Source organism: Lynx rufus, unplaced genomic scaffold (assembly GCF_022079265.1).
Source record: "Lynx rufus isolate CCGP_SWC_20201006 ecotype Redwood Valley unplaced genomic scaffold, mLynRuf1.p SCAF_15, whole genome shotgun sequence".
NCBI classification, from domain to species: domain Eukaryota; kingdom Metazoa; phylum Chordata; class Mammalia; order Carnivora; family Felidae; genus Lynx; species Lynx rufus.
In genome coordinates this window covers 61,845,256-61,871,062 of record NW_025814829.1, presented here as the reverse complement: position 1 = coordinate 61,871,062, position 25,807 = coordinate 61,845,256, and the positions used below count along the sequence as shown (strand labels likewise).

The window sequence follows — 25,807 nt, the reverse complement described above, 5'->3', positions numbered from 1 at the left end:
AATACAGATAAACAAAAAATTTTTCATTTCAATTCTGAGCTTTAATTAAAATCTGTAAGGATTCTGGGCGCCTGGGGGGCTCAGTCTGCTGAGTGTCTGACTTCAGCTCAGGTCATGATCTCATGGTCCGTGAGTTCAAGCCTCACGTGGGCTCTGGGCTGACAGCTCCGAGCCTGGAGCCTGGCTTCGGATCCTGTGTCTCCCTCTCTCTCTGCCCCCCCCCCCCCTTGCTTGTGCTCTGTCTCTCTCTTGCTCTCAAAAGCAAACATTAAAAAATGTTTTTTAAAAAGTAAAATCTGTAAGGATTCTAATTTGTACAACCTCAGACCTTAAAACAGGAAGAAATGAATAAGCAAGTGTGACCAGCCCCCCTAGGAAAACTGCAGACTGTGAAATGTAAAACACTGTATGTCTGCACGCCAGGGGCTAAAAGTCTAACGAGCAGGGCTCCCTATCCGATGAGGAGTACTTGGCTTGGCGGTCTATAGATACGCCTCAGGGAACATGCAAATGAACTATGAACACGTTTGTATAAAAATACAGTCGGCCACCCCTTCTCGTTGGGGGTGGGAGGATTCACAGCTCTTTTCACCTTGTGAACAGCTCTGGGACCCTTACAGTGGAGCTCTGAAGAATCTGTGCTCTTGGTAACAACATACATATAAATTTTGGCTTATGGAAGAAAGATAAAGTTATTACAGTAAGTGGTTCACAAAACAGAGGATTTTTAAGGAAGGCAATGTCAAAGTGATCTGAGTCCTATTTAGAGGAAAAACAATTCACAAAGTCACAGTCTTAACCACAAGATAGCTATCGAACTACCGAACAGTCACCATCCAATAATGAGAATATGAGACTATTGTTGGGTTTTTTGGAGAATGGGTTACAATCACAAAAAAGGAAATTTTTTAGGATTTCTAAATAGTGCAATTCTAGAGGTCGCTGGTAGTCTCCAAATCAAAACGAGTAGGAATTAACATGGACATTTCTCTGCAGTGATTACTTATGGGTCATTCAAGATAGTAATTCATTGAAATCATCAAATTTATTCATGTTGCTTTATTCCAAATTAGATAAAAAAGCTGAAGAGACAGTCCAGCTCTTTGTCTTTTGGTCAAACACAAGGAAATGACACGTAAAACATGAGAGCCTCACATCCTAGGCACGGACACCGCGCTCGTGCAGTGCCCGCAGTGACAGGTGGTTTATTTGTATTCTGCATGAAATACTCTCCACCCAAGATTTCTCCACGTCAGAAACTGCACTGAATTCAACACTTTTCAAAGACTTTAACGAGATTTTCCTTTTACCTTACAAATTAGAAGCTTTACTTCCTTATCAGTACCACCCAAATGCATGGTTAAAATGACAATGCTCTCTAGTTGAGAACGTTTTGAGATGGATGCCAGTACTAATAACTGCAGGCTCACTTAATCTTTTTTTTTCAATAATGTTTTTTAAGGTTTATTTTTGAGAGAGAAAGAGACAGAAAGAGAGAAACGGAGCATGAGCAGAGGAGGGGTAGAGAGAGAGGGAGACACAGAACCAGAAGCAGGTTCCAGGCTCTGAGCTGTCAGCACAGAGTCCGACGCGGGGCTTGAGCCCACGAACAGTGAGATCGTGACCTGAGCCGAGGTCGGCTGCTTAACCAGCTGAGCCATCCAGGCGCCCCTCACTTAATCTTTACCTTTAAGAATCAATGATTAAAGATACTTCCCTCTCATCTATGTATATTTCCTTGCTTTAGCAAATAATGTCAAATCATTAACAGTAGTACACACGGAATGTGTTAAAAATTATGATTTTCAAAGAAAGAATCACCAGAAAAAATCTTCAGGTTTTAACGGATCTCCCAATATCACAGAGGCAGAGGAAAAACAAGTCACTGCTTCTGAGCGTGAACGAAACACTTTTAACATTTTCGTGGCCAAGCAGGTACTTGGTCCAAACATGGGTAAAGGGGAATTTTTAATTGAGGGGCGTTAGTATTTTGAGAAGGTTCTCAAAGGTTGAAATAGATCTCCTAAACTTACCGGGTGTACTTGTCGACGAGGCCTTAGAAGTGACGGGCTCGGAATCTTCCTAAACATACAGAAACTCGTATTAACCACACCACATCTGCTAGAATAACCCGGGGCACAGACTCAGTGCCGCACTCTCCTCCGCCTCCAGTCCTTCTGGTGCACTGCCCGCCGTGTCTTTTGTCAGCCTCCTGCCCCTTCCGTTCCAGCACAGACTGTCCTCCTCTGCCCCAACTCCCCTCCCCGCGTCCTGTCCTCGAGCACCCTCCCTGAGCGGCACCAGCCACCGAGACAGAGCCAGATGTCACAGACGGGTCGGGGTGATGGCACGGAATACCAAACTCGGGGGGGCGGCGGGGGAGAACACCTGTACTGCTCAGACACCGGGGCACCAGGCAGATAAAGCCCGGCTGACATGGGGAGGGAGGAGGGGGCACAGCCCAGAACCATGGGGCAAACAGTTCAAAACCAGGATTCAGTCTAATCCCTTCGTTTTCAACAGCAGGTAACTGAGACCCTAAGAGATTTTAAAGCTCAAGTGAAAGGTCATTCTCTCACCTAAGGTACAGCACTTACTCTACAGGTTAGAATTCAGTCCTTTCCCCACAAACTCAACCCATCTTACGAAGAATGCTAGTAAACATTTATACGCGAGGCTCCAAACAAGCCATCTGTTGTACGTGAAGGACCGAAAGAAGCAGTGACAGATTCCAACTAATCTCCGACACCGTCTCCCGAAGGAGCTCCGCTGGCTCTCGTGCCGCAGCCAGGCAGACTCTTCATGAACTCACGTGTTTGTCCTCTTTCTGTTCGGTGTCTATCGTTGATCCCTTTTCAGCAATTCTTCTCCTAGAAAGAGGGTAAGTCAGATTGTTAAAAAATTCATCTAACTCTTAGCAGAACAACTACTTCTCCAGAGGGGAAGAACTGTGCCTGGCTCAATTACAGCTGAATGAAACGAACACGACCCTCTCAATCGTGACCACATTCACGTAACTCCTCGCTTACCTCCTGGCCAGCAGGGCGCTCATCTCCTCCATCAGCCCGCTGCCCCCTAACGGGAGGGGTCCGTTCCCGCGACCCGTGTCTGATTTGGACAAGGCCGGATTCGCGCCGATGGTGCTCCCTCCACTCGGGAAAGAGGCATCCTCCACCTTAATGAGAATAGACACACGGTGAGCCCCTACATTAGACGACCTGAGCGTTACATTCAAAACAGAAGGAAGACTTAATTTCAATACAAACATCTAAGTATTATTTGTAAAATCTTTTTAAGAACCTATGGAGTGAATGGCGTGGATTTACATAAATCGGTGGAAGTTTCATCAAAGTTAACGTCAACAGTAATGGGATAAAACGGGATAGAAAATAACGGGATAAGACATGTCTCCCTGTTCGATACACTGACAAGGACATACACTTTGGGAGGGGGAAAAAAAAAAGGGTAACCTGCCCCAGAATGCATAATACAATGAGGAAACCTATCAGGGAAACCAAACTGAAGGATGAGCCACAAAATCAGTGCTTTGCAGACGTCAGCAACGTCAACGTCGTGTAAGAAACACTGAGGGGCTGACACCGATTACAGCACACTCGGGACATCACGACGAGATGGACTCCAGGATCTTGGGCTAGAAAAGTGACGGAAAAGACATCACTGACCCCAGATGCAATATCTGAGTAGGTCTGTAGATTGTTAACAGCCCATCGATCCAGCTTCCTGACTCTGATCATTCTACAGTGGACACACAGGTGCATGTCCCTGTCCCTACAAAGCAGGATTTACGGACACTGTAGAGTGGTGTGTCTGACAAAAGGGGAGAGTATTGTGTTCGCCCAGAAGGAAACACAAACACACGGAAAAATCAAAGCAGATACTGTAAGCGGTGAGTCTGGGCGATGGGTTCACAGAAACTGCACTCTCTCAACTGTTCTGAAGTATAAATTATCTCAAATTTTTCAGTCAATGAAGTTCATGAAAGTAGAATACGGTAAACTCGGTACTTGAGTCGCTGAGAAAGGACAGGACACACACACAGAAAAGGGGACACTCGGAAACGCATTTACCCGGGACACTTTCCTCAGTTTTGCTCCGGCAATCGCAGCGGCAAGTCCAGTCAACGGGCGATTGTCTTCAGACACTGATCCCGCAAAAAATCCAGATGCGGGGAGTGGGGGCGCGGGAGGGGGCGGAGGAGGGGGGGGGGACCTGGTTGGGAAGGGGGGGGCGGGGGCGGTGGGGGCGGCGGCCCCGCTGCGGGGAGCGGAGGGGGGGGGCGGCGGCCCCGGGTGGGGGGGGCGGCGCTGCGGCGGCCGGGGCGGGGCCGGGTGGGAGCGGCGGTGGGGGCGGAGGTGCGGGTGGTCCCAAGACACCGCCTGCAGGAGAGAGACGTTAGACAGCCGGTCAACGGGGCGCCGCGCGGTACCCTCTTTGGGAAGCGGTGCAGGACGCCACCGCCTCCAACTCTCACTACGGTTCGTGAGCTCCGCTTAGCACAATGTTAAAGTCTGGATCGGGGTGAAAAAGATACTAAATTGTAAAGCCAAAATAGAGGACTTCTTACTTTGGATTTTTGGGTGTTCCCGGGATTTGGTAAATAAAATAAGTGCTCGCAAAATCTGCGCCTGGGGCAGCGTCCCCGAAAACAAGCTAGTGTATGTGAGGGCGGTTAGTAAGGCCTGAAGAAACAGACCCAAAGTCGTCTGCGTGCACCCCCAAAGGCTGAGACGGTAAGTCTGCAGTGGTGGAGACACTGCCTGTGCCGACTGAGACCATGAGAGGGCATGGGTCCCCATTCCAGTATCTTACGCATGTCCCACACTTAAATCCAGTGTGCACAGAATCACCGAAATGAAGGAATCTACTAGAACAAAGCGCAACCTCAAAACAACCAGAAGTAATTAAAGGATCCGGAATTGGAAGTAGAGAGGTTTTTTTAGTCTAGAAGACAGGGGAAGAGAGAAACGTCTCCACGTCTAGTAAAACCACAGAGAGAGTGAACACGAACTTCTTTCGTATCAGAAGAATGACCTAGTAGGCACTCCCCTCTTGGAGAGTTTCAGGACAAATAAAATGCTATTTGCACAATGGGTGGGGATTTTCTGCAGCTGCTAACTGAGCACTGACTGAGCGGTTCACACAAGCTGAGAACACCAATGGCTCCTAGAAGAGCACAGAGCAGGGGACGCCTCTCTTCCCGGGCAGTGGGCCCCGAGGGCGGGGGGAGGGGGGGTGGCTGTCAGGTCAGGCTCACTGTGCCTCTCTGTCCAGCACCGTGGTCACATGTTACGCATCTGCACATACTAGAATTCTGGCTCAGTGTTTAAGCCAACTTGATAAGTCAAGGAGAAAAAATATGTACACAGCAGTAACAAGTCTTATTATTTAAGAACCAAGACTTTTTGAAGGAGGTGTTTAATTTAAATCCAGACTGTAACACTGTTTCTTTATAAATACAAATCTGTCCTATTCCTTCCTTTACTTCCTGCTAAATCCTCTTTTTGAAAAAAAGAGTTGCTAAGCATCGTCTTTACTTCCAGAACCAGGTCCTCCTCTACTTACAAATAATCCACCCTCAGAAGGTCACATCCGCCCTCCCCCGTGACCATGACAGCACGGCTGGGCAAGGGGAGGGGCGGGAGGGATAACGGGAGAGGATGCGTATTCCCTTCCAACCACCCCTTCAGCCCACCACTGCCTGGCACTCGGGAGCACGGAATCCACTGGGGCATACAGCAAGCCTGCCATTCTTCCCACCCCTTGTGCAAAGTCAGGCTGCCCCACAGGATTCAGGGTGCACCTACCCCCTCGAGTCCAATGTGGGAAGCCCAAATGAGACAGGGCCCACGACCGGAACTGTGCCAGAGCAGACTCTAGGATGACACGCTTAATGACTACAGCTGGGCACCAAGTCTATCCTCCAAATTTCCCACAAACTAAAGGGCCACAAGGGAGATCACATATTCACTGTGCAGACAAACGTGTAAGTAACGTCTTCCTAGTGAAATTGAAAAGATCTGTGTCGTGGGGGCCACCAGATACCGGACCCCCCCCCCCGTGATCCTGTGGGAGACACCAAAGTCCCAATCGCTGTGGGAATTCCTCGTATGGATCCTCCGAATGCAACCGATCCAGCAGAAGACCACCTCACTTGTCGGCCACTTGTTCAAACTACAGACAGCGTGGCACGGTGACGGGAGGCCGTCCGCCTGGAGACACCACCCTCCCCGTCCTTCCAGGCAGTGACGGCCGCTGGCGCGCCACCTTTCGAGGGACGAGTCGTTAGCAGCAACGACGGAAGCCTTACCCTGTTGGGCTGGAGTCTCGGCCGGCTGAGAGGCTGCCTGCGAGCCTGGCTCAGAAGCAGAGGAGTCCCCCAGCACAGAGTTTAGAGGAGTCTCCGCAGGGGCAGGCGCAGGGGCAGCTGCAGAGGGAGAAGGGAGAACACTAGGCTTGGAGGAGGGAGTTGAGGCAATGGGGGTGCTTGGAGGAGGAGAGGCTTGAGATCCACAGTGTGAGCGCGGTGCGAGGGAAGGCGGTGGCGGCGGCGGCGGCGCTGCTGGCCCTGAGGTAGGCGGCGGAGACACCGGACACGTGACAGAGTCAAGCGGCCCGTTGGGTGCTGTTGGTGACGGAGGCAGTGGGGGCACAGGAGAAGAAACACAGACAGGGAGGACAGGCCTCGGACCGGTCGCTTTGCCGGGGGGGCTGCTAATCATGACCGGAGGAGATGGAGGGAGGGGCGACACAGTGCAAGTAGACCAGGCACAGGGCTTCGCGGCTGGAGGCTGAGAAGAGGGTGTGTTCACGGGAGAAGAAGGCCGAGAGTTTTTGTTCAGAGGACGAGGAACCGTAGCGTAATGGGGAAGAACGGGGTGGAAGGCTGAGCCTACAGATGCTGCAAAACGTGTCGCCGAGTGCCGAAGAGGTGGTGTGGGGGGCGTGCAAGTAGGTGGCAAAGCGGTCACCACAGCATAGTCAGGACTGGCGTCTGACCCTGGAGCTGCGATGACTTTAGCATAGGATGGAGGAGGTGCCGCAGGAGGCTGGCAGCCGGCATACTCGGGCAGCGGCGCGCTATACGGGGAGCTGTCGGAGGGCGGAGCTGCGGGAAGGTGGGGAGCGGCAGCAGAGACGGGATAAAAAAGGAGAGAGAAAAAGGGAGCTAGTGAAGCCACAAAACCAGCACTCGGACACAGCGCACACACGCAGACCGCGGTTAGTCCCCGAGAACGCGCTCACTCGTCCATGCATCCTGAGACCCAGGGGAGGAGGACACGGGCTCGCTTTCCGTCTGGCGAGCGTACTGACACACGACATTGCTTACTTAGCTCATCTTTGGCAAGAAGAAGATTCTATCTCAAGTCTCGTTATTCAGTCCACTAAAAGGACATTCAAGTTACGTGAGTAGGACCACAAACAGAAGAGTAAGTCTGCTTGTTGTTTTACGAACAAATAGCGAAACTGGCAAAAAGTTTTACAAAGGGCTAAGGGCCCCCTGTTCGTGCTTATTTGTGGATAAGTTTTGTTTCTTTGGTCGGCTACAACCCCAGAAAATAACGAGGCGGTTAAGAACAAGTAAATTAGCTCAAACGACAACCCATCAACCACACTGAGACCTTGGATACAGGCCATATGGAATAGGAAAATAATTCTGAGATCCTATGACAGTAAATGCCAATTTTAGTGAACGTCTCAAACTGTGCTTTTTAACGCTTACATCTTTCGATAAATTCCATCCGATTTAGTAAAAATTTTCACTAATTTTTTGCAGTACTAGAATACATGGAAGCCAGTCAGTTTTAGAGAGGGTACTTTTCGCCTACTATTCTGAATTCCTCCTTCAAGCACTTTAGAGCACAATCAAACAAAGTTCTTGAACAGGACAGGAGTCAGGACAATTTAAGCAACCTCGGGGGGGGGGGGGGGCTGTGTTCTAAGTTCATCCAAAGTAAACACTTCCCACAAAAACACACTTGCACTTTACAGCCAATTTACAGGGAGTGAGAAGACTTGGAAAGCCGGGCGGCACGTTTCCGACTTTCTCAAGCCCCCGGCGCTAAGTGCAGTAACACCGCGAGGGGGAAGGAGGCGGCAGAGCAACAAGTGCGGCCTGCTTCTCCGTGTCCCACTTGCTGCCCGCCCCCCCCGCCCCCGCCCGCACATGCACCCGCACGGAGCACGGCGCGCGCTTCTTACCGGCGGCCGACAGCCGGCGCTCCCGCTCGCGCTCCCACTCCAGCTGCTCCTGCCGCTCCAGCTGCTCCTGCCGCTCGCGCTGCTCCCGCTCCCGCTCGCGCTCGCGCTCGCGCTCCCGCTGCTCCTGCCGCTCGCGCTGCTCCCGCTCGCGCTGCTCCCGCTGCTCCCTCTCGCGGTCGAGCCGCTCCAGCCGCTCGCGCTCCAGCCGGTCCTGCCGCTCGCGCTCCCGCTCCAGCCGCTCGCGCTCCAGCTGCTCCTGCTCCAGCCGCTCCCGCTCCGCGCGCTCCACGCGCTCGCGCTCCACGCGCTCCCGCTCCAGCTCCTTCTGCCGCTGCTGTTCTTGCAGCTGCCTGGAATTCCGAGACCAAAGCCATCAGAGCGGCGCGGCGACGGCCGCCGTCCTTAGAAGCCTACTCGCGACGAGCCCGCGTGCGCCTCCCTTCCGATGCACAGGCGAAGCGAGCGGAGCCTGCCGTCCACGGCGGCCCGCACCACTTCCCAGCCTCACGGAGAGGAGAGTAACTTAGCAGGGTCACTAGCAGCACACGACACTAACGGCTCATTTTAGTGTGCGCTGTTCATGAGGGAAGTGCCACAAATAAAGGAATTTTCCAAGTAACTGAGCGTACCACCGTAGTGACCAAGTCACTCTTTTCGAATGTTCACGATACAAGTTAATACGTCATCATTTTAGAAATACAACGGCCGGCGAGCCACGACAACAGCTCCGCCAAAGTTTGCTCCATTTATTTTTAAGCCGTTTCCCTACTGCTTCTGAAGGATCGCTACCGGCAGATTTGCTAGGAGAAAAGGTACACACACATCTTAAGATTCTGGATACATGGCTCCAAACTGTTCAGGATTACTGGCTGGGCTTCCCAGCAGCCCAAGGATAGAGAGAACTTCCTTTCACCACTGGGGTCTTTCACTGCTGCTAATGCACGTGCTGTCAGTCACGTGACAGCTGGCCTCCTGGCCCCTGCAGCCTACTGGGACACAGCTGCCTGTGTCCTTTGATGGGTTTTCTCCCGGACAGTTAACATTCCATCCTCATTTGTAGAGCTCTTCTCTCTATTAAAGCTAACAACCCATCGTCACAGATGTTGGTTGTATGTATTTTGAACTTTTATTACGGCCTTTTAACTGCCTTTGATTTTTAAAGTGTCATTTAAAACTGTAATATGTTAGATTTGTTAAAGTTGTAATACAGCTTTTAACTTTTACATAGAGAGTCTAGCGGTGGGATTCCTTCATGTGTTCTGCCTCTGACATCCTTCTTAGCCCCTTCCCACAAGATTATGGAATTACATGTTTTTACAACAAAATCCTTAGCTCATATGAAATTCATCTCGGGTTTGGGCACGCAGTAGTGAGCCACATCACTGTACCTTTACTGGCAGAAGATGCCGCCTTTCTGTGTGTTGACTGTTTCTGAAATTCTACATTTGGTTCGTGGATGTTTGTCTAGAGTGGCACCAGTATGCCTGGACGTCTGAAAGAAATGATCTAGTAGGGTGCATCCATCCTTATTCCTCATCCTTTTGAGTTTTTCTAGAGGATTCTCAGATACTTCGCTTTCTCTGGCTAAGTTTTAGAATCACTTTGTTAAATCTACCCCTTCTGCCAAGACCTATCCTTCTCAGTCCTAGTAACACTTTCTGAACTTTGAAGATCGATGGAAAACATTCATGTCTTTTAACCTCCTTGTCTAAGAATGTATGGAATGTCTCAGTATTTATGCAATTAAATTAAAAATCCCCTTCTTTCATGCTAGGACTTCAAATGCTGGCTGTGGAATCGCTGTGATTATATTAAAACCTACAGAGGCCCAATGTATGTGGCTGTGAAACATATAGCTTGCTTTTAACTTCCATACATACATGTAACAGAGCAAGCAAAGGTCTCCAAGTACCCACCTGGACCCAAACAACAGTCTTGCCATAAAAGTTAACTTTCTCCAAATAAAAATACTCGGCCCCATCTTCTACATAATAATCTCATAGCACCGTGGGTAAGATTAAATGAAGTAATGCCTTGAAAGCTCTTTAAAAAGTGCCTGAAAGCATATGAACACTCAATAAATGTGAGCTATAATAATAATTGTTTGGAAATTTCAAATTAGGACTTTCCTTGGACTGGCTAATAGCCTGGCTGGGTTCCAATTAGAGGCAGAACTAACTGACAGAGGGTGTATGCTAATCTTTGTTCCTCCCAGCACTAGCAATAAACCACTAAGGTTCTTCCAGAAATCTCTCCCCGTTTCCTAAACTGACTATAAAAAAGGAAAGAGCCCACTTGACAAGTGAACCAATCCCACTTCTGTCGGAAGAACCCGAAGCCTCCCTTGGGACAGGTCACCAGACTTGACAATATTGCAGGAGACGGGGTGCCTGGGGGGCTCAGTCGGCTGACAGCTCAGAACCTGGAGCTGCTTCAGACTCTGTGTCCCCCTCTTTCTCTGTCCCTCCCCGACTCACGCGCTGTCTCTCAAAAATAAATAAATGCTAAAAAAATATTTTTTAAAAAAGAATATTGCAAGAGAGAAGCAGAAGAAACCTACGGCAGTGCTCAGGACAGGCAGTGGTGGAGACTCTGGCTGGAACATAATAAATCAGAGTTTTAGGGCACAGTACTGACTTTGTTATGCTGCTGGACAACCGCTAACTGCCAAAGTTACGGAGGGTAGCAATATCGCTACAGGGGTGAAGGCAAGAAATTCGGTGTACTCACAAGGATGTTTTCAATAATAAACTGGGTAGACAGAGTCGGTTCTTTTTGTAATACCTTCTAATAAATAAACTTGGCTGGGATGTACCATTAAACTTAAAACACGGTCTGTGTCAAAAAATAAGGGCATACGCTATAATGGAATCGTCTAAACAACCTATTGGTCCAAAAGGCGAAGAGACGCCCACGTTATTCTAACCAGAGCACATCTGCGTCCAGAAGCTGAGGGGAGGTATCTCAGGGCACGGAAGCTCACGGAGAAATCTGTGACGAAAGACCCAAGTCACTGGGCCCCTGCAGGCTTCCGTGCCACCTCTTTCATTTTACTCCCGTCAAATAACGTGGGTGCACGAAGCTTACTAACAAAACCAAAAGACGACTGCTCCGACCTTTCCAGCCCTGGCTCCAACACCAGAGACCATTACTGCCAACTCTTTTTGGATGTTCCTTCTGTTTTCACTTTAGAGACTGCCTACCGATGCCTCCTGTGGGGCCCTCACCATACCCAGGGTCCCTAAGCACAGTCCCAGCAGAATAATGAGATCCATAATCAGAGTTTATGTCACTGACACAATAATGTAAATACTGTTCACAGCTAAACCATAGAGTATCCTAAAACTACACTGCATTTCTTTTTATTTATTTATTTATTTATTTATTTATTTATTTATTTATTTATTTATTTATTTATTTATTTAAAGTAATCTCTGCACCCACGGTGGGGCTGGAACTCATGACCCTGAGATCAAGAGTCGCATGCTCCACAGACTGAGCCAGCCGGGCGCCCCTCACTGCAGTTCTCATTCAAGTTCTTTGGGTTTTGATTGTTTGTTTGCTTGTTTTTACCTCCAAGTTAATGGCCACTTCTCCAGGCGACACAATGCTTTTATCACTAAAAGTAAGCTTAAGTCACAGGCAGAGGCCAGGTCTGAAGGATTACTGCATAATGGCATTTACAGCCAGGGAATCCTGACTTAAGAAGATTATTCCACAGGTTAGGATATTTATTCTAGCGTTCTCAGCCTATCAAAGATCAAGAGTATCTACTGATGTGGGAGAGGAGCACATTGCCAGATGGCTTCCCCACGATCACGGACACACGGCTGGAGGAGGCAGTTCACAAGCTGCAGAAGATTCCGCTGACCACACAGTCTCTTGATTTGAAGGATGGACGGAAAGCGTTAAAAGCCCCTGGCTCATTTCTAGCCCGCTCGCTGAAAAGATGCGCATCTAAATATATTTCCCAAAGTAGTGTGTCAACAAGAAAATCTCAGGCTTACAAATCTTTAGTAGTGTGAATAATTCTCACCTAAACGGGATGGCGTACAAACATGACATGCACACGTTTTGATCTCTAAAGCAGGACGTTTGTATTATCTTTTTGGGGGGCAGTTTCCAAATTTATAATCTCTGCTTTTCCCAGAAACACCACTCCCGACTCTCATACAGGAAACGCAGGGACGCCTCCTCCTAGAGCTGTGCTGCACGGTTTCTTCACTCTTTGCTAGAACCATCCGAGGACCTCTCCAAAGTACCTGGGCTCTAACCCTGAGGTACGCACAAATTCTACCAGACTGATTTTTCTCTTAAGTTAGGATATGCATTTTACCATAATTTGAAAGTTTCTGAGAAAATGTACATTTTTCCAGAAACAATTACAGTGCAAAGGACCAATATCATAGCCACCAAGAGCATTTAAAAAACATCAAAAATAGTTCCTCCTACCACCCAAATACCCCCTTCCTCGAAAGAAGTCTCCCCAAATGTCAAGAGATGCCCAAAGCACTGGCCAACAGTGAGAGTAATAGTTTTTTAAAAATATATTCAGACACGTATTTAGTTTATGTTGACCCAAAGACTATTTTTCTTAAAGTGAGCAAAATATAATGAAATTTAAAACCACATTTCGTACAGCCTTACCTATGATGAAGAGTGTTATTAGGTAGATAGAGAATGATTTAAAGTCTGAGTTGACAACATTTAGTAACACTACGATGCTACCGACACTTGTCAGAAAATAAAACTACATACATCTTCTGATCACATCACGTGGGTTATTCCACTTCTTCATTAGTAAGCAAATACAAAACGGACCAGATGAAAGCAGAGGATGTAGGTCTCAGTTACAGAGCCCCCGACACAGGCCCGTACTCACAGCAGCAGGCGGTCGACTCTGGGTCCATCCGGCCCCGGCCGGCTGACTGGGGGGCTGTACAACCGCATGGTTCCCGGCCTGCTCTGTGCTGGGACTACCAGGCCCTTTTATATCTTTCAGGTAGTGGTGCCCATTCGCTATTTATAGACATTAACTAAATTACGTCCTATGTTGAGACTGAACACAGGACTGACTCATGTTTCTTAAATACGGTTTTCATCACAGTCAAAGAAGCCAGATATTACTAATACGAGTAGAAACCAAAGACTGACGTCAACAAACGATACGTACAGGGGTAGAGAACTAACCAGTAACTACCGTCACGTTACCAGAGTCAAGGTACTGGACTCACTAAGACAACACCTGGAGTAAACATCTGTTTCATCAACTCGAATTCACGCTCATTGAAACAGAAAGATTAAACTTGTAAAATGCACACACACCTTAACAGTCGTGTCACAGAGCGTGTAACAAAACACAGCTTCCGATCTCGCTCTCCAGAAGCAGAGCCTTTCGATCTGGCGCTGATGTCAGGTTCCCACATACGGTGGCTTCTTGAGCTCCCCCAGTTCTCAGCTGTTCAGTCGCACGGTACCCGCTTTCTCCTTCACAGGTGAGCCACCTCCTGCCCCTCTCCGCCACAGAACCTCATCTTCCTCGCTCTTCCGATAAAATCACGACACCACTTTGGATCCCAATATTCACGGCCAATCACATCTGCTCTTCCGAGCAATTTCTTCCTTGTTCTGGTGTCAAAAATCACTGTCTCCTCCCCATCTGGTTCTTTTCTTTACACTATCCCTACTTCACCCCAAACTCTCCAACCGGAACCGTAAACACTCTCGACATGACCCGGCGCATCAGGTGATCCGCTCTATTTCGTGTTCCCTCATTCTTGCTTTTCCCAGGAAGCACCTCAGATCCCTGGCCCGTCGGACGGGCCCCGAGGTCTGGCTTTCACCTTCAGTGATGCCGGGAACTCCCTAATCTCATCCCAAGATGGGTGCCTTGTTTCCTGGTGGGGCCACGACGTCCTCATTCCTGAATGGTTTATTCTCTCACTTTATTTTTAAATGCTTATTTTTTTTTTTAACATTTTTTTATTTATTTTTGGGACAGAGAGAGACAGAGCATGAACGGGGGAGGGGCAGAGAGAGAGGGAGACACAGAATCGGAAGCAGGCTCCAGGCTCCGAGCCATCAGCCCAGAGCCCGACGCGGGGCTCGAACTCACGGACCGCGAGATCGTGACCTGGCTGAAGTCGGACGCTTAACCGACTGCGCCACCCAGGCGCCCCTTAAATGCTTATTTTTGAGAGAGAGCATGCGTGAGAGGGGGTGGGACAGAGAGAGAGGGAGACAGAGGATCTGAAGCGGGCTCCGCACTCGAACTCACGAACCATGAAATCGAGACCTGAGCCCAAGTTGGATGCTTAACCAACTGAGCCAGGCAGGCGCCCCAATTCTCTCATTTTAACAGAACACCCCTTCCAGTAGCTTCCTGGGAAGTCGTACAGAGAAGAAGTTTGGAAACAACCTCTCAGGATTTGAAGCCCTCCGGCCCACCCCAAGTTCTACTCTCGCAGTCTACAACTCCAGTGACAGGCCCTGTCGGTGGGTCTGTTTTTCTCACTTACTGGGCCGGACACTGGCGAGTCGTGTCCATCCAGACCTGGGGCCCCACAAGTGAGAACCCAGGGCCCAAAGCCGGCCACTCCCACTTGCCCCTGCTGTCCCCAGCAAACTGCAAAGAGGCGAACCACTGCCACGGAAGCCTCAGGGCCACTCTCTGGCTAAAACATTTACCACCTGGCCCTACTCGGAAAAGGTCTGCAGCGCTCTGACCCACACGACCACATCACTGAGGTCCAGGAAACTTTCTCCTGTCATTTATTTGCAAATTCTGTTTCCTCAGGCTTTTCGTTCTTTGCTCCCTTAAAGCTCCCATTATTTGGATATCAGACCTCCTGATCTGATCTTATTTTATTTTCTTTCTCGTTTACTGTCCCTTATCTTTTATTATAACTATTCCTAGGGCAATTTATTTTTCAAAACTTCTATTTTTTTAATGTCTAAGTACATTTCCTTACTCTCTGAATGGTTATTTTTTAAATAACTAGGGTTTCTGCTTTAGGAGTGAAATATATTCTCCTAGTTTTCCAAAGCTGTTACAGTGTATTTTCAGGTTTTCTTCTGCTCCCTGTATTACACCTATTTCCTCCAGCTTCAGTTTGTTCTGTCTGTTGTCATCTGTCTTCAGGCCACAGAACACAGGAGCCCGGCTGGCTGCGGCAAGGACCAAATACTAAGGGTCCGCTACAAAGTATCTTCTTCCCAGTAGATCTAACCCCCCAGCAAAGATAGATTACAGGATCCAGGCCAAAGGAAAATGGTGTATACCTTTCTCGTTATGGGAAAATACTTAAGTATTAAAAAGCAAGGTGCCTTTTTATTATACGACAAATTCAAGACAAGACTACTAAAAAGCAATTTCTGGGGCACCTAGGTGGCTCAGTCAGTTGAGCGTCTGACTCTTGATCTGGTCATGATCTCATAGCTCGTGGGATTGAGCTCCATGTCGGGTTCTGTGCTGATTCCCTCTCTTCCTCTCTCTGCTCCCCCCCGCCCCCCAAAGCATGCAAGCACACGCTCTCGCTCTCTCTCTCAAAAATAAATAAATAAATAAATAAGTAAAAAGCAGTTTCTTAGCATGGCATACAAAGCACTTTGCGAGCTGGACTCGACCTACTGGTCTAAGGCGGGGGGGAGGGGTAGCAAGGACGGCCCCCTGCTCGCCCCTGCCCTTACCCTCTGCTCTTCCTGCCTGGAATGCTCCGCCAGGTCCCATTCAAGGCCTGGCTCAAAGCCATCTCCTCAGGGAACCCTCCTGCCATCTCCCAAGCGGCACAGACAGAAGCCTAAGGAGCATGAAAACAGCGTGTCTTATCTTACCGAGCTCTACTCCGAACCATATACACTCACATTTTCTGTCTCTTATACCTAACACCTACACATACGTGAATTCACTACCAGAAACCTCCTGGCTTTTTCTTAGAACCTTTATTCAGGTCTCTACTCTCAAGCAGCCTACGATGTTCGCTGTGAGGGAGGCCCTTCTGTAAACCAGACCCTCAACGGTAAAAGGTAAAAGAGCGGGTGATTAAGTCGTAAGGGTTCAGAAAAGCCAGCCACCGACAGACCCGGAGGAGAGTCTACGGACAACGAGCGGCCGCCGAGCGAGGCACGGAGGAGACGCGGGGGCGCAGAGACACCGCCGGGGCCCAGGACCCCGATGCCCGCAGACGTCCGGCCAAAGAACTAAGCCGGACGTGAGCACGGCTCGCGGGGGCGCTGAGGGGAAGCGACACACGGGACTGTCTGGACTCATTCCGGTCCGCAGACGTCAACAGTCAAACTCTCCCCTCCCGGAATTCCAGAAAAACCCTGACCGTGCCTACGCAAACTCACGACAAAGCAGAACACGGAGGGGTCGGCGGCAGACCAACTCCTTCATCAGGTCTACGGAGGCGGGAACAGCAGAGCCGGAAGTCTCGGCCTCCCGCCCGCGTCTCTGTAGACAGTGTAGCCGAGCACCTGCCCGGCGCCCTTCCGCGCACGTCCGGCGAAGGTCCCAACCGCGCGCCGCCAGAGCTCCCCCCGCCCGGTGTCTCCCAACAAAACCCCCTCGGCTCGCACGGTCCCTCGCGCGGCTCCGTCGAGGACAACTCACCCTCCCCGCCCCACCCGCTCGGGTTAAAAGCCGTGACCCTCCCCTGCCGGCACCCCGCCCCCAAGGAGCCCAAGCCTCTGCCTTCTCGCCACGTCCACCCCTCGGCGGAAGCCACCCCCGGGTCCCGCCTAGTTGACCGCGACGGCCGCCGAGTCCCCCCGCCGGACGGTCCCGGCCGCGCGCCCGCCTGCGTGCGCGCTCCCCTCTGGGCTAGTCCCCGCGGCGCAGCCAGAGGGACGGCCGAGACGGCGAGACGACTCACGTCCATCGAGACCACTCAGCGGTTCCTCCTTCGCTCAGAACGAAAGCTCAGTTCTCCGCAATCGCCTGCCGCGTCCCGCGTGACAGGACTCTCCGCGGGCTTCAAACCCACCTACCGCTCGCCCCGTGCACTTGTTCTCTCCGCCCCAGCCTCAGGGGCCTCTTCGTCCACGGGCACACGCGTGCACCAGCACCACGAGGCCTCCGCCCGGGGTGCTCCCTCCGCACGCGGCGCACTTCACCCCGACACCCACCTGGCCGGCGTCCCCTTGCCCCTCTGGCCCACACGCCCGCCTCTACTCGGTCTCTTCCGGGGGCACTACTCGCCTACGGGGTCGACGGTCCCTCTGACTGGGGTAAGGCTGTTGACGTCCCCGCCCCGCTCCGTCGTAAGCAGGGGAACAGACGGCGCCCGGAACCTCGCTGCGCCGCAGAGCGGAGGCGACCACGGCCGGCATCCGTGCCGAACGTGGCTGAAGCAGACGGGAGAAGAGGGGGCAGGAGAGGCCTCCCGCGAGGCCAGGGGACAGGACGCGAGCGGGCAACGCAGCCACGATCAGGCCGATGAGCAGCCGCACCGCCACCCTCTCCTCCCCGAGCTCAGCTCGGCAGACGCAGCGGCGTTTACCACAGACCGCCCTCTAAGCAGACACGCGGCCTCGGGTGAGTCACGGCTTTGGGGCAGCCGGGGCCGGCTCGCATTTGTGGGGTCCCCAGGCCGGTCGGCCCTCCACCCTTGTTCCCTACCTAAAGGACAGCCTGCCAGTCTGTGTGCTCTGCCCGCCTCCACAGACCCCCGTCCCCGGCAGCCCTCGCTCTCAGGAAGGCTGTGTCCAGCAGAGACGTCACCTCCATGATGCAACGGGAAACCCGAGCCAAGGACGGATGCTATTCGATCGAATCCGTTTACAAAGAAGCGGACCACTCAAGATTACCAGATATTTGAGGAATACGGAGTACAAAAGACAAACAACCCAGCTCTACAGGAGGGAGAGGACTCAGAGAAAGGACGAGAACATGAGAGACTTAAGATATTGGGGCGCCTGGGTGGTGCAGTCGGTTAAGCGTCCGACTTCAGCCAGGTCACGATCTCGCGGTCCGTGAGTTCGAGCCCCGCGTCGGGCTCTGGGCTGATGGCTCGGAGCCTGGAGCCTGCTTCCGATTCTGTGTCTCCCTCTCTCTCTGCCCCTCCCCCATTCATGCTCTGTCTCTCTCTGTCTCAAAAATAAATAAACATTGGGGCGCCTGGGTGGCGCAGTCGGTTAAGCGTCCGACTTCAGCCAGGTCACGATCTCGCGGTCCGTGGGTTCGAGCCCCGCGTCGGGCTCTGGGCTGATGGCTCGGAGCCTGTTTCAGATTCTGTGTCTCCCTCTCTCTCTGCCCCTCCCCCGTTCATGCTCTGTCTCTCTCTGTCCCAAAAAAATAAAAAATAAAACGTTGAAAAAAAAAAAAGATATGATCGTGAGTCTGGAACAGGCTGTTAAAAAGGGAATGATTACAAAACAGAAAAAGCTCTCTTGGAGATTAAGACTGATCTTTCAATGGAGATCCACCATCGTCCCACCCGATTAGGTGGCCGTGAGCCAGGGGTGTGGCCTGTGGGCGCGTACAATGTGGCCTGTCTAGACAGTAATGCGTGGTAAGTGTAAAATACATTCCGAATTTTAAAGACTCAGTATGAAAAAGAGAATGTAAAACACCATAACAATTTCTACACTTACTTTATGCTGGAATGATAATATTAAAAAAAATTTTTTAAATGTTTATTTAGTTTTGACAGAGAGAGAGAGAGAGAGAGACAGAGAGAGAGCGCACAAGTGGGGGAGGAGCAGAGAGAGGGGGAGACAGAATCCCAAGCAGGCTCCAGGCTCTGAGCTGTCAGCACAGAGCCCGACGCGGGGCTGGAACTCACAGACCGCAAGATCATGACCTGAGCCGAAGTCGGATGCTCAACCGACTGAGCCACCCAGGCACCCCTGGAGGGATAAGATTTTAGATAAACTGGGTTAAACACGATATACTATTAAAATTAAGGTCACAGGTTTCTTTTTTACTTTTGCTAATATGGCCACTAAAAATTACATACATGGGCCATACTGTATTTCTAGTAAATAGTGCTGGTCTAGGATATGTGGCTAAAAATATTGCCAATGATACAGAACAAAAAGAAAAAAGCAGAAAATGAAAAAATAGAAGTATACTGAAGCAACAACCCTGGAGGCCAGCATCTGACATGCAGGAGTTCCCAAAAAAAGTCAACAGAGAAAACAGAGAAGACATGTTAAAAAAATAAATTTTTTTAAAAAAAATTAAGAGATGTGCTTATTAAGTTTTCAAATGGAAAAGGTCTATTAAATATTAAGGTTAAAGAAAGAAATGAGGGAGAAAGAAACTACAAAACTCAAAAACTTTAGCTAGTCACATATTCGTGAGGACTCCAACTACCCTGGTTAATGAGGTTTAAAGGGACCCCAGAGTGGGGTAGGGGGTGGGGGGGCTCCCCTGCAAACACACGGACAAGACAGCACACCCAGGGGGCGGAGCGGGACGGCAGGACCACTGAGCCCCCCTCGCAGAGGGAGCAGTGAAGAGACACAGGTTCAATTTGAAAGAGAAACCGACAGCAGGACTACAAATAGTGGCCACTGGTAACGGGCAGGGACATGAAGAATTCGGGTTTCCTAGTAAAGTCAGCCGCCACTAGCCATCACTCGACTAATCAGGAGACAGAAATAGAAACATATTATCTCGCGCTATGGAAGAAGCCATCCAAAATACTAAAAGCAGAAACGGTTAGGAGGGATTGATTCTGGAGATTAACACAAAGGGAAGGCCACACGCTCCCCCATCTCCGGCCCTCCGGCGCTACCTGGGATTCTACCATGAACACACGACTTAAAGAGGAATTAATCTGACAGTAAGCAAGTGGGAAAAACTGAAAGGGATCTAGGTTAAAGGCAGGAAAACCAACTAGAAAACGATGGCAGTGCGTAAGGAACACACACCAGAAAAGCTATCGGTGACGAGAATGTCCGAAGAGACAATCTGTCAGGCTTTCCGAGACAGAAGTCACAGGGTATGCCGGAACAGAGCCTGTGAATGAAGATAATTACAGACTTCCTAAAGCAGAAAGTCCGGGTGAAATACGAAGAGAAGGAAGTGTGCGCGCCCTGAGGTGTTAGCGGGATACCCAAACGCATGCGTTCCGCAGCAGAACACTCACTGAGGACCACTCGTTGGAACCGAGGGGTCTGTGACCCTCCGAAATGTCATGCAGGTGCTGCACAGAAGAGCACGTGTACGCGCATTTAAGAAGGATGCAGGGCTGGGTGGAAGAGGGCAGGAGTCCACTGCTGGCACCAAATTCTCAAAAGGACGCGTGGATTCCATTTCACTGGAAATATGGATCTCAGGTGCAGGATCACGGCTGTAAACATGGGAGCCGTCAGCATAAGACGGTTAAGAGAAAACTACAATATCCCACAGAATCCTCAGTTTTTTGAAGGTATACCATGTACAGAAAAAACCCAGAGACAGCTAAGCGCACGCCCTTGCGGAAGAAACGGAAGGGAGAGCAGTCCGCGATGAACAGAGACTACAGTACCAAAAGGAAGAAAGCAGAGGCAGGCTGTGCACCAGGAGAAGAAACCTAAACCAGAAACAAGCCAATGATGATGGAAGCAGCATTTCCAGGAGATCAGAGCAGACACCAACAGATTTCACCAGATAAAAATGGAAGCGGGTGGAGGAGAGCAAAGGGAAGGAACAGAGATAAAAATGAACACCAGGAGAAAGAAAGTGGCGTCCAATGGAAGGTTTATCCAAGAGAAAGAAGAGGGGCGCCGGGCTGGCTCAGTTGGGTGGGAAGTGCGACTCTTGATCTCGGGGTTGTGAGCTCAAGCCCTACATTGGGTGCAGACATAAACATTGGTTTTTTTTAATTAAAAAAGAAAAAAAAGAAGAAAGTCTGTGTGTGACTACGGACAGAAAATAATTTAAAAATTTACACCAATTTTTTGGACGATTTCAAGTCTTCAACTAAACAAGTAACATAAACAACATCCAATTTCAAATCCTGACGTATCTTCCCACATACAAGCAGAAAAGCCTCAAGTCCAGCTGAGCGCTGCAGGGCTAACACCCAGATGGGACAGATACACACAGCGTTTTCACAGCAATCAGTAAAAAATTCGCTCAATACTCATTTCCAGTACAGCCTCAAGCTGCAAGTCGTGGACAGCCCTCCATGTAGCGGACGGCCCTTCAGAGACCCTTAACCAGCCGGCAGCATCCTCTGCGGCTCCGGTCTCTACTCTGTGCTGTCCTCGCCCAGCACCTGTCCCCAGGGCCACATGCTTGTCTGCTCCACGACGTGAAAAATTATCCGTTACATTTGGGTTCTCTCCTGGTTCTTCCTGGCTTTCTACAAATGGGTTACTCCTGATAATACTACAATCATTTTTTTTATTAATTATTTTTCCGTGTGTAGGGGGGGGTGGGCAACAGTATCATTACAATTTCTAACTCTTGAAATTATTTTGGAATGTTTAAAACACTCAATACAGAACTTTTAAACCTTCCTTATTTCTACAAAAACTTAAGTTTTATTTCTGTTACAGCATCACTCAAAAGAGTTGGACAGATTTTCGACCAAACAGAGAGGGATTTAACCAGAGAGGTTGTGATGAAAACAAAATTCATTTCAGAAGGGCCTTCCCCAAGGGCCACGCATTGACACACAGAACGTGGTGAAAGATCCCCGTCTGTCTGTCTGTCTTTCAGAGGAACATGACACACATATCGAGACAACATGGAAAATATGAAGAGTGTTTCAAATGTGGATCCAAATCAAAGGTCACAGGAAGAAACTCTAGCTTGCCATGGAGCAAATGTTTGTCAACTGGAAGAATCCATCTGTAGGACGGTTATCAGCTCTCTGTAATAAACAAGTGACCTACTAGTGATTAAAAATAACAGGGGTGCCTGAGTGGTTCAGTTGGTTGGGCGTCTGACTTCGGCTCAGGTCATGATCTCATGATTTGTGGGTTCGAGCCCTGCGTCGGGCTCTGTGCTGACAGACAGCTCTAGCCTGGGACCTGTCTAGGATTTTGTGTCTCCCTCGCTCTCTGCTCCTCCCCTGCTCATGCTCTGTCTCTCCAAAGTAAATAGACATTAAACAAACAAACAAACAAAGGCAATGTCAACATCTCCAGAAAGTTTTCATTTGTTTAAAGTGGAAGGCCTGGGAGAACCTGGATGGCTCAGTTAGTTAAGCATCCAACTCTTGATTTCGACTCAGGTCATGATTTCATGGTTTGTGACATGGAGATCCGAGTCAGGCTCTGCACTGACAGCGTGGAGCCCGCTTGGGATTCATATTCTCTCTGTCTCTGTCTCTGTCTCTGTCTCTCTCTCTATCTCTCTTTCTCTCTCTCTCTGTCCCCCCCCCTTGATCACACTCTCTCCTATTCTCTCTCTCAAAATAAATAAAAGATAAAATAAAATAAAATAAAATGGAACACCTGGTTTCACTAATTCAGTTTTAGTTGCTGAATGTATATAAAACTCTTTTGTTACAAGTTTGGTAGCTTACAGTTCAGAAACTCTGCTAATTCAGAAAAAAAAAAACTATACCTAATTGAGGCTGTGTTACAATTTCAAATCTATTTCTTTATAAAGGGCATTGAAGCAACGAGATGATACTATTGATCTCACTGAACGAGCAATTTAATCATGAACAGAGTGAGTTTGTATCCATTACTAAGCTCTATGGTAGTATCTCAAGATCAGAGACTTATCCAAACAGCCAACACGACGCCAACTTTCTAGTTAAATTAGTTATGTGAAAGCCGTAATGACCATAGATCAATCTATAACCACTATAAAAATAAGACTCCGTGAAGTGAAAGTCATTTCGTATGCTGCTAAGGGACTTTTAAATGGCTGACAAGACACAATCTACTTCCTATACCAGGATGCTCGCGGGCCTTCCGCAGTAGAAAGAAAAACTGCAAATAACAACTTTTAAATTTACCTTCTTTGAATTTCCAATTCTTCTTGTGATGGGCCATTTTGAACTTGGGCAGGTAGCTGTGAATTTTGTCTAGGCAATGTTGGCCCTAAAAAGGGAGGAAAACATTATAGATGAACATTATCTTTATAGCTAGCTGGACAGAGGAGATAAAATCATGAGAAGAATAACATAAAACCATCACATATTTACAAATGTATCTTCTTTTTTGTTTAGCAAAATAAAATATAAGCTTTACATAACACACAGCAAATGAAAGACTGCGACATAATACTGCCATCATCCCCAGAAGGCTTACTTGAAACAAATGGAAAACACCAACAATAAAGGAAAATAAACATTTACATATGAAGAGCTTGAGGAAAACAAGTGTTCAATGAGCATCTGAATAGGCGCCTGAGCTTGGCATTTTCTAGGACAATGAGACATTCTCTTCAGGGTACTTATTCATGAAGTGGGGAGGGAGAACTTAAATGAAAAAAATCAGAATTCAAAAACTCACCTAAATAGAACACTGGAAATGAAAAACAGGAGAGAGAGAGCATGAGAACCTTATTACTAGGATGAAGTATGCTAATGCATTTATCAAATTTGCCCAATTTAAGCTGCCATTCTTATTTACTGGCTTGGCATTTCCAGCACTGGTGAAAACAAACATTTGCTAAACTTCTAAACAGAATTAGCCTACTTCTCTGAATTTTTAATGTAACAGAGGTAATCTTAGCAACTTTTCATTTGGGGTAAAAAACAAAACCCCCCCCCCCAAAAAAAACAAAAACCAAAAACCCTGCGTTCAAACCAACACGGCTCTGTCACGAGAAACTAATGACCCTTCATTCCCACGTACCATGTACAATGCAGACCCATTTTTAGCATCTTATAAAGAATGCCATTAAATATGGGACATTTTAATGTCACTGGATATAAAAATTAAATGTATCATGAGAGAAATGAACACTGGACCTAATATGCAACGCCCACGGTTAAAACAGAACAATCTTGAACTCTAACCCAGTAAACAAAAGAATCCAGTAAACAAGTAAATCTAGTGTGTCAGCAAATGCCCCTAACAGATATTGTGAAAGTGTTTTGTAGACCACTACTACAAGAAAGAGTTGATGGACAAACACTTCTGTGTACTAATGCCAATGCTCGTATCTCTAAGTTAACAGCACAAGAGCACCAACTGTGTGCTCACTGAGTGAAGTGACCCTCACAACTAGAAGGACATGGCAATATAATAATACAGTACTGGTAGGTCCCAAATGTAGAAAAGCAGATGCTTTGATCTAAACTTACCTACTAAATTTTTTCCTCATCTCTTTCCCCATTTCTAGATTAATCATGTAATTTGTCTTTTGGAGGACAAATTACATGACAACTGCAGTGATGTATTTCATTAGATTTCCTAACAGTCTGCTATTTTGATAACCACCTAAAGGAAGTATTAAAATGTATTAACCCCATGTCATCAGCAACAACAAAAAAATCAAAAAGCTTTTTAAATTAAACACGCACTTAAATCTGCATAAACAAAAAATAAAACTTGTCTAGCAACCAGGCTGGAATTCTTTCCTTCTCTTGGGAATGAACATACTGATGTTAAAAACAGACTATCACATTAAGCCATACACTAATGTCTAATACTTTTATGAGGAGAAGATGTCTCACCTCTTTGGCAGAAGGAGGGAGAAAATAGAAGATCAGGGTGGGGGTAAACCTGAGAAAATAGAAACTATTTGGGGGAAGCATTTTTTTTTATAATCCAAAGTTACATCTTTCCAAAAATATTAAATGTTGAGCATGTAGCTTGGGCAACTCACGAGACCATTATGGTTTAACTCTTTTTTAAAATACTGTTTATTTAAATGAAAGCCTGATGCTGCTCGAATAACTAAACAGCTGGATGCCAGCAGGCCAGAGAGACTAGTCCGGCACCCACTTCCACCTCCACGGGTGCGCCAGACTGCTCACACCCAGAGCAAGCATGTGTTACCCTCCACCGTCGTGCCAACAGAGGAAATTCACCAACAGAAATCTATTGATACAAGTTTTAACTCAAATATGTAAATTTAAGGAAAAGGTGTCAAAATTTCAACTCAATCCTGATTTTATTAAACAGATTTGAAAAAAAAACAGAAACAAAAGTTCGACAGAACTCGAAAAAGCTTGAATGAGAAAAAAGTATTTTTTAAAAGGAATGTACAGAAACTGTTTTGGTTTTTTTCTAAGTTAAAAACTTAATGAATTTGTTTTAAAAGCAGGTTTTAAGAATGTGGGAAATATTTTCTGGCTGGTATCATTAATTATAAAAATAACGTACTACAGTTTATTCGTGCAGCTAAAACAGGAAAACTTCAAGGAAAATCCTTTTAAAATGACGGGAATTTTGATCCGAGAAAAACTCTAAAGATGATTTTCTACACGGTTCTTTGTGATAACGGGCAGCTGGTCTCTCCATAGACCTCTGCACGGTGGCCGGAGAGGAGAAGCCATCTCCCTGGCGTCTTCTCGTACTTCTATTTACTTTAGTTGTTTTGTTGGCTTCTTCTCCATCAGTACTGTCAAGTCATGACAATGACACACTGAAATTCATGTGCATTTAAAAATAATGTAAATATACTGAAAGCGATGGACAGGAGAGTTCTGGGTCAATTATGAACTCCAGTATACGAGGTCATGCT

General features: G+C 48.1%; 1 protein-coding gene across 1 annotated transcript in view; it reads right to left on the bottom strand.

The window, feature by feature from the left end:
- The window catches only part of ENAH (ENAH actin regulator), a 138,517-nt gene that overhangs the window by 13,674 nt on the left and 99,036 nt on the right, over window positions 1-25,807 (bottom strand). The window contains 9 exon segments of the mRNA XM_047077161.1: window positions 2,034-2,082; window positions 2,813-2,870; window positions 3,030-3,175; window positions 4,089-4,247; window positions 4,250-4,297; window positions 4,300-4,397; window positions 6,329-7,126; window positions 8,221-8,570; window positions 23,127-23,211. Of these exon segments, the coding sequence (XP_046933117.1) occupies window positions 2,034-2,082; window positions 2,813-2,870; window positions 3,030-3,175; window positions 4,089-4,247; window positions 4,250-4,297; window positions 4,300-4,397; window positions 6,329-7,126; window positions 8,221-8,570; window positions 23,127-23,211 (1,791 nt within the window).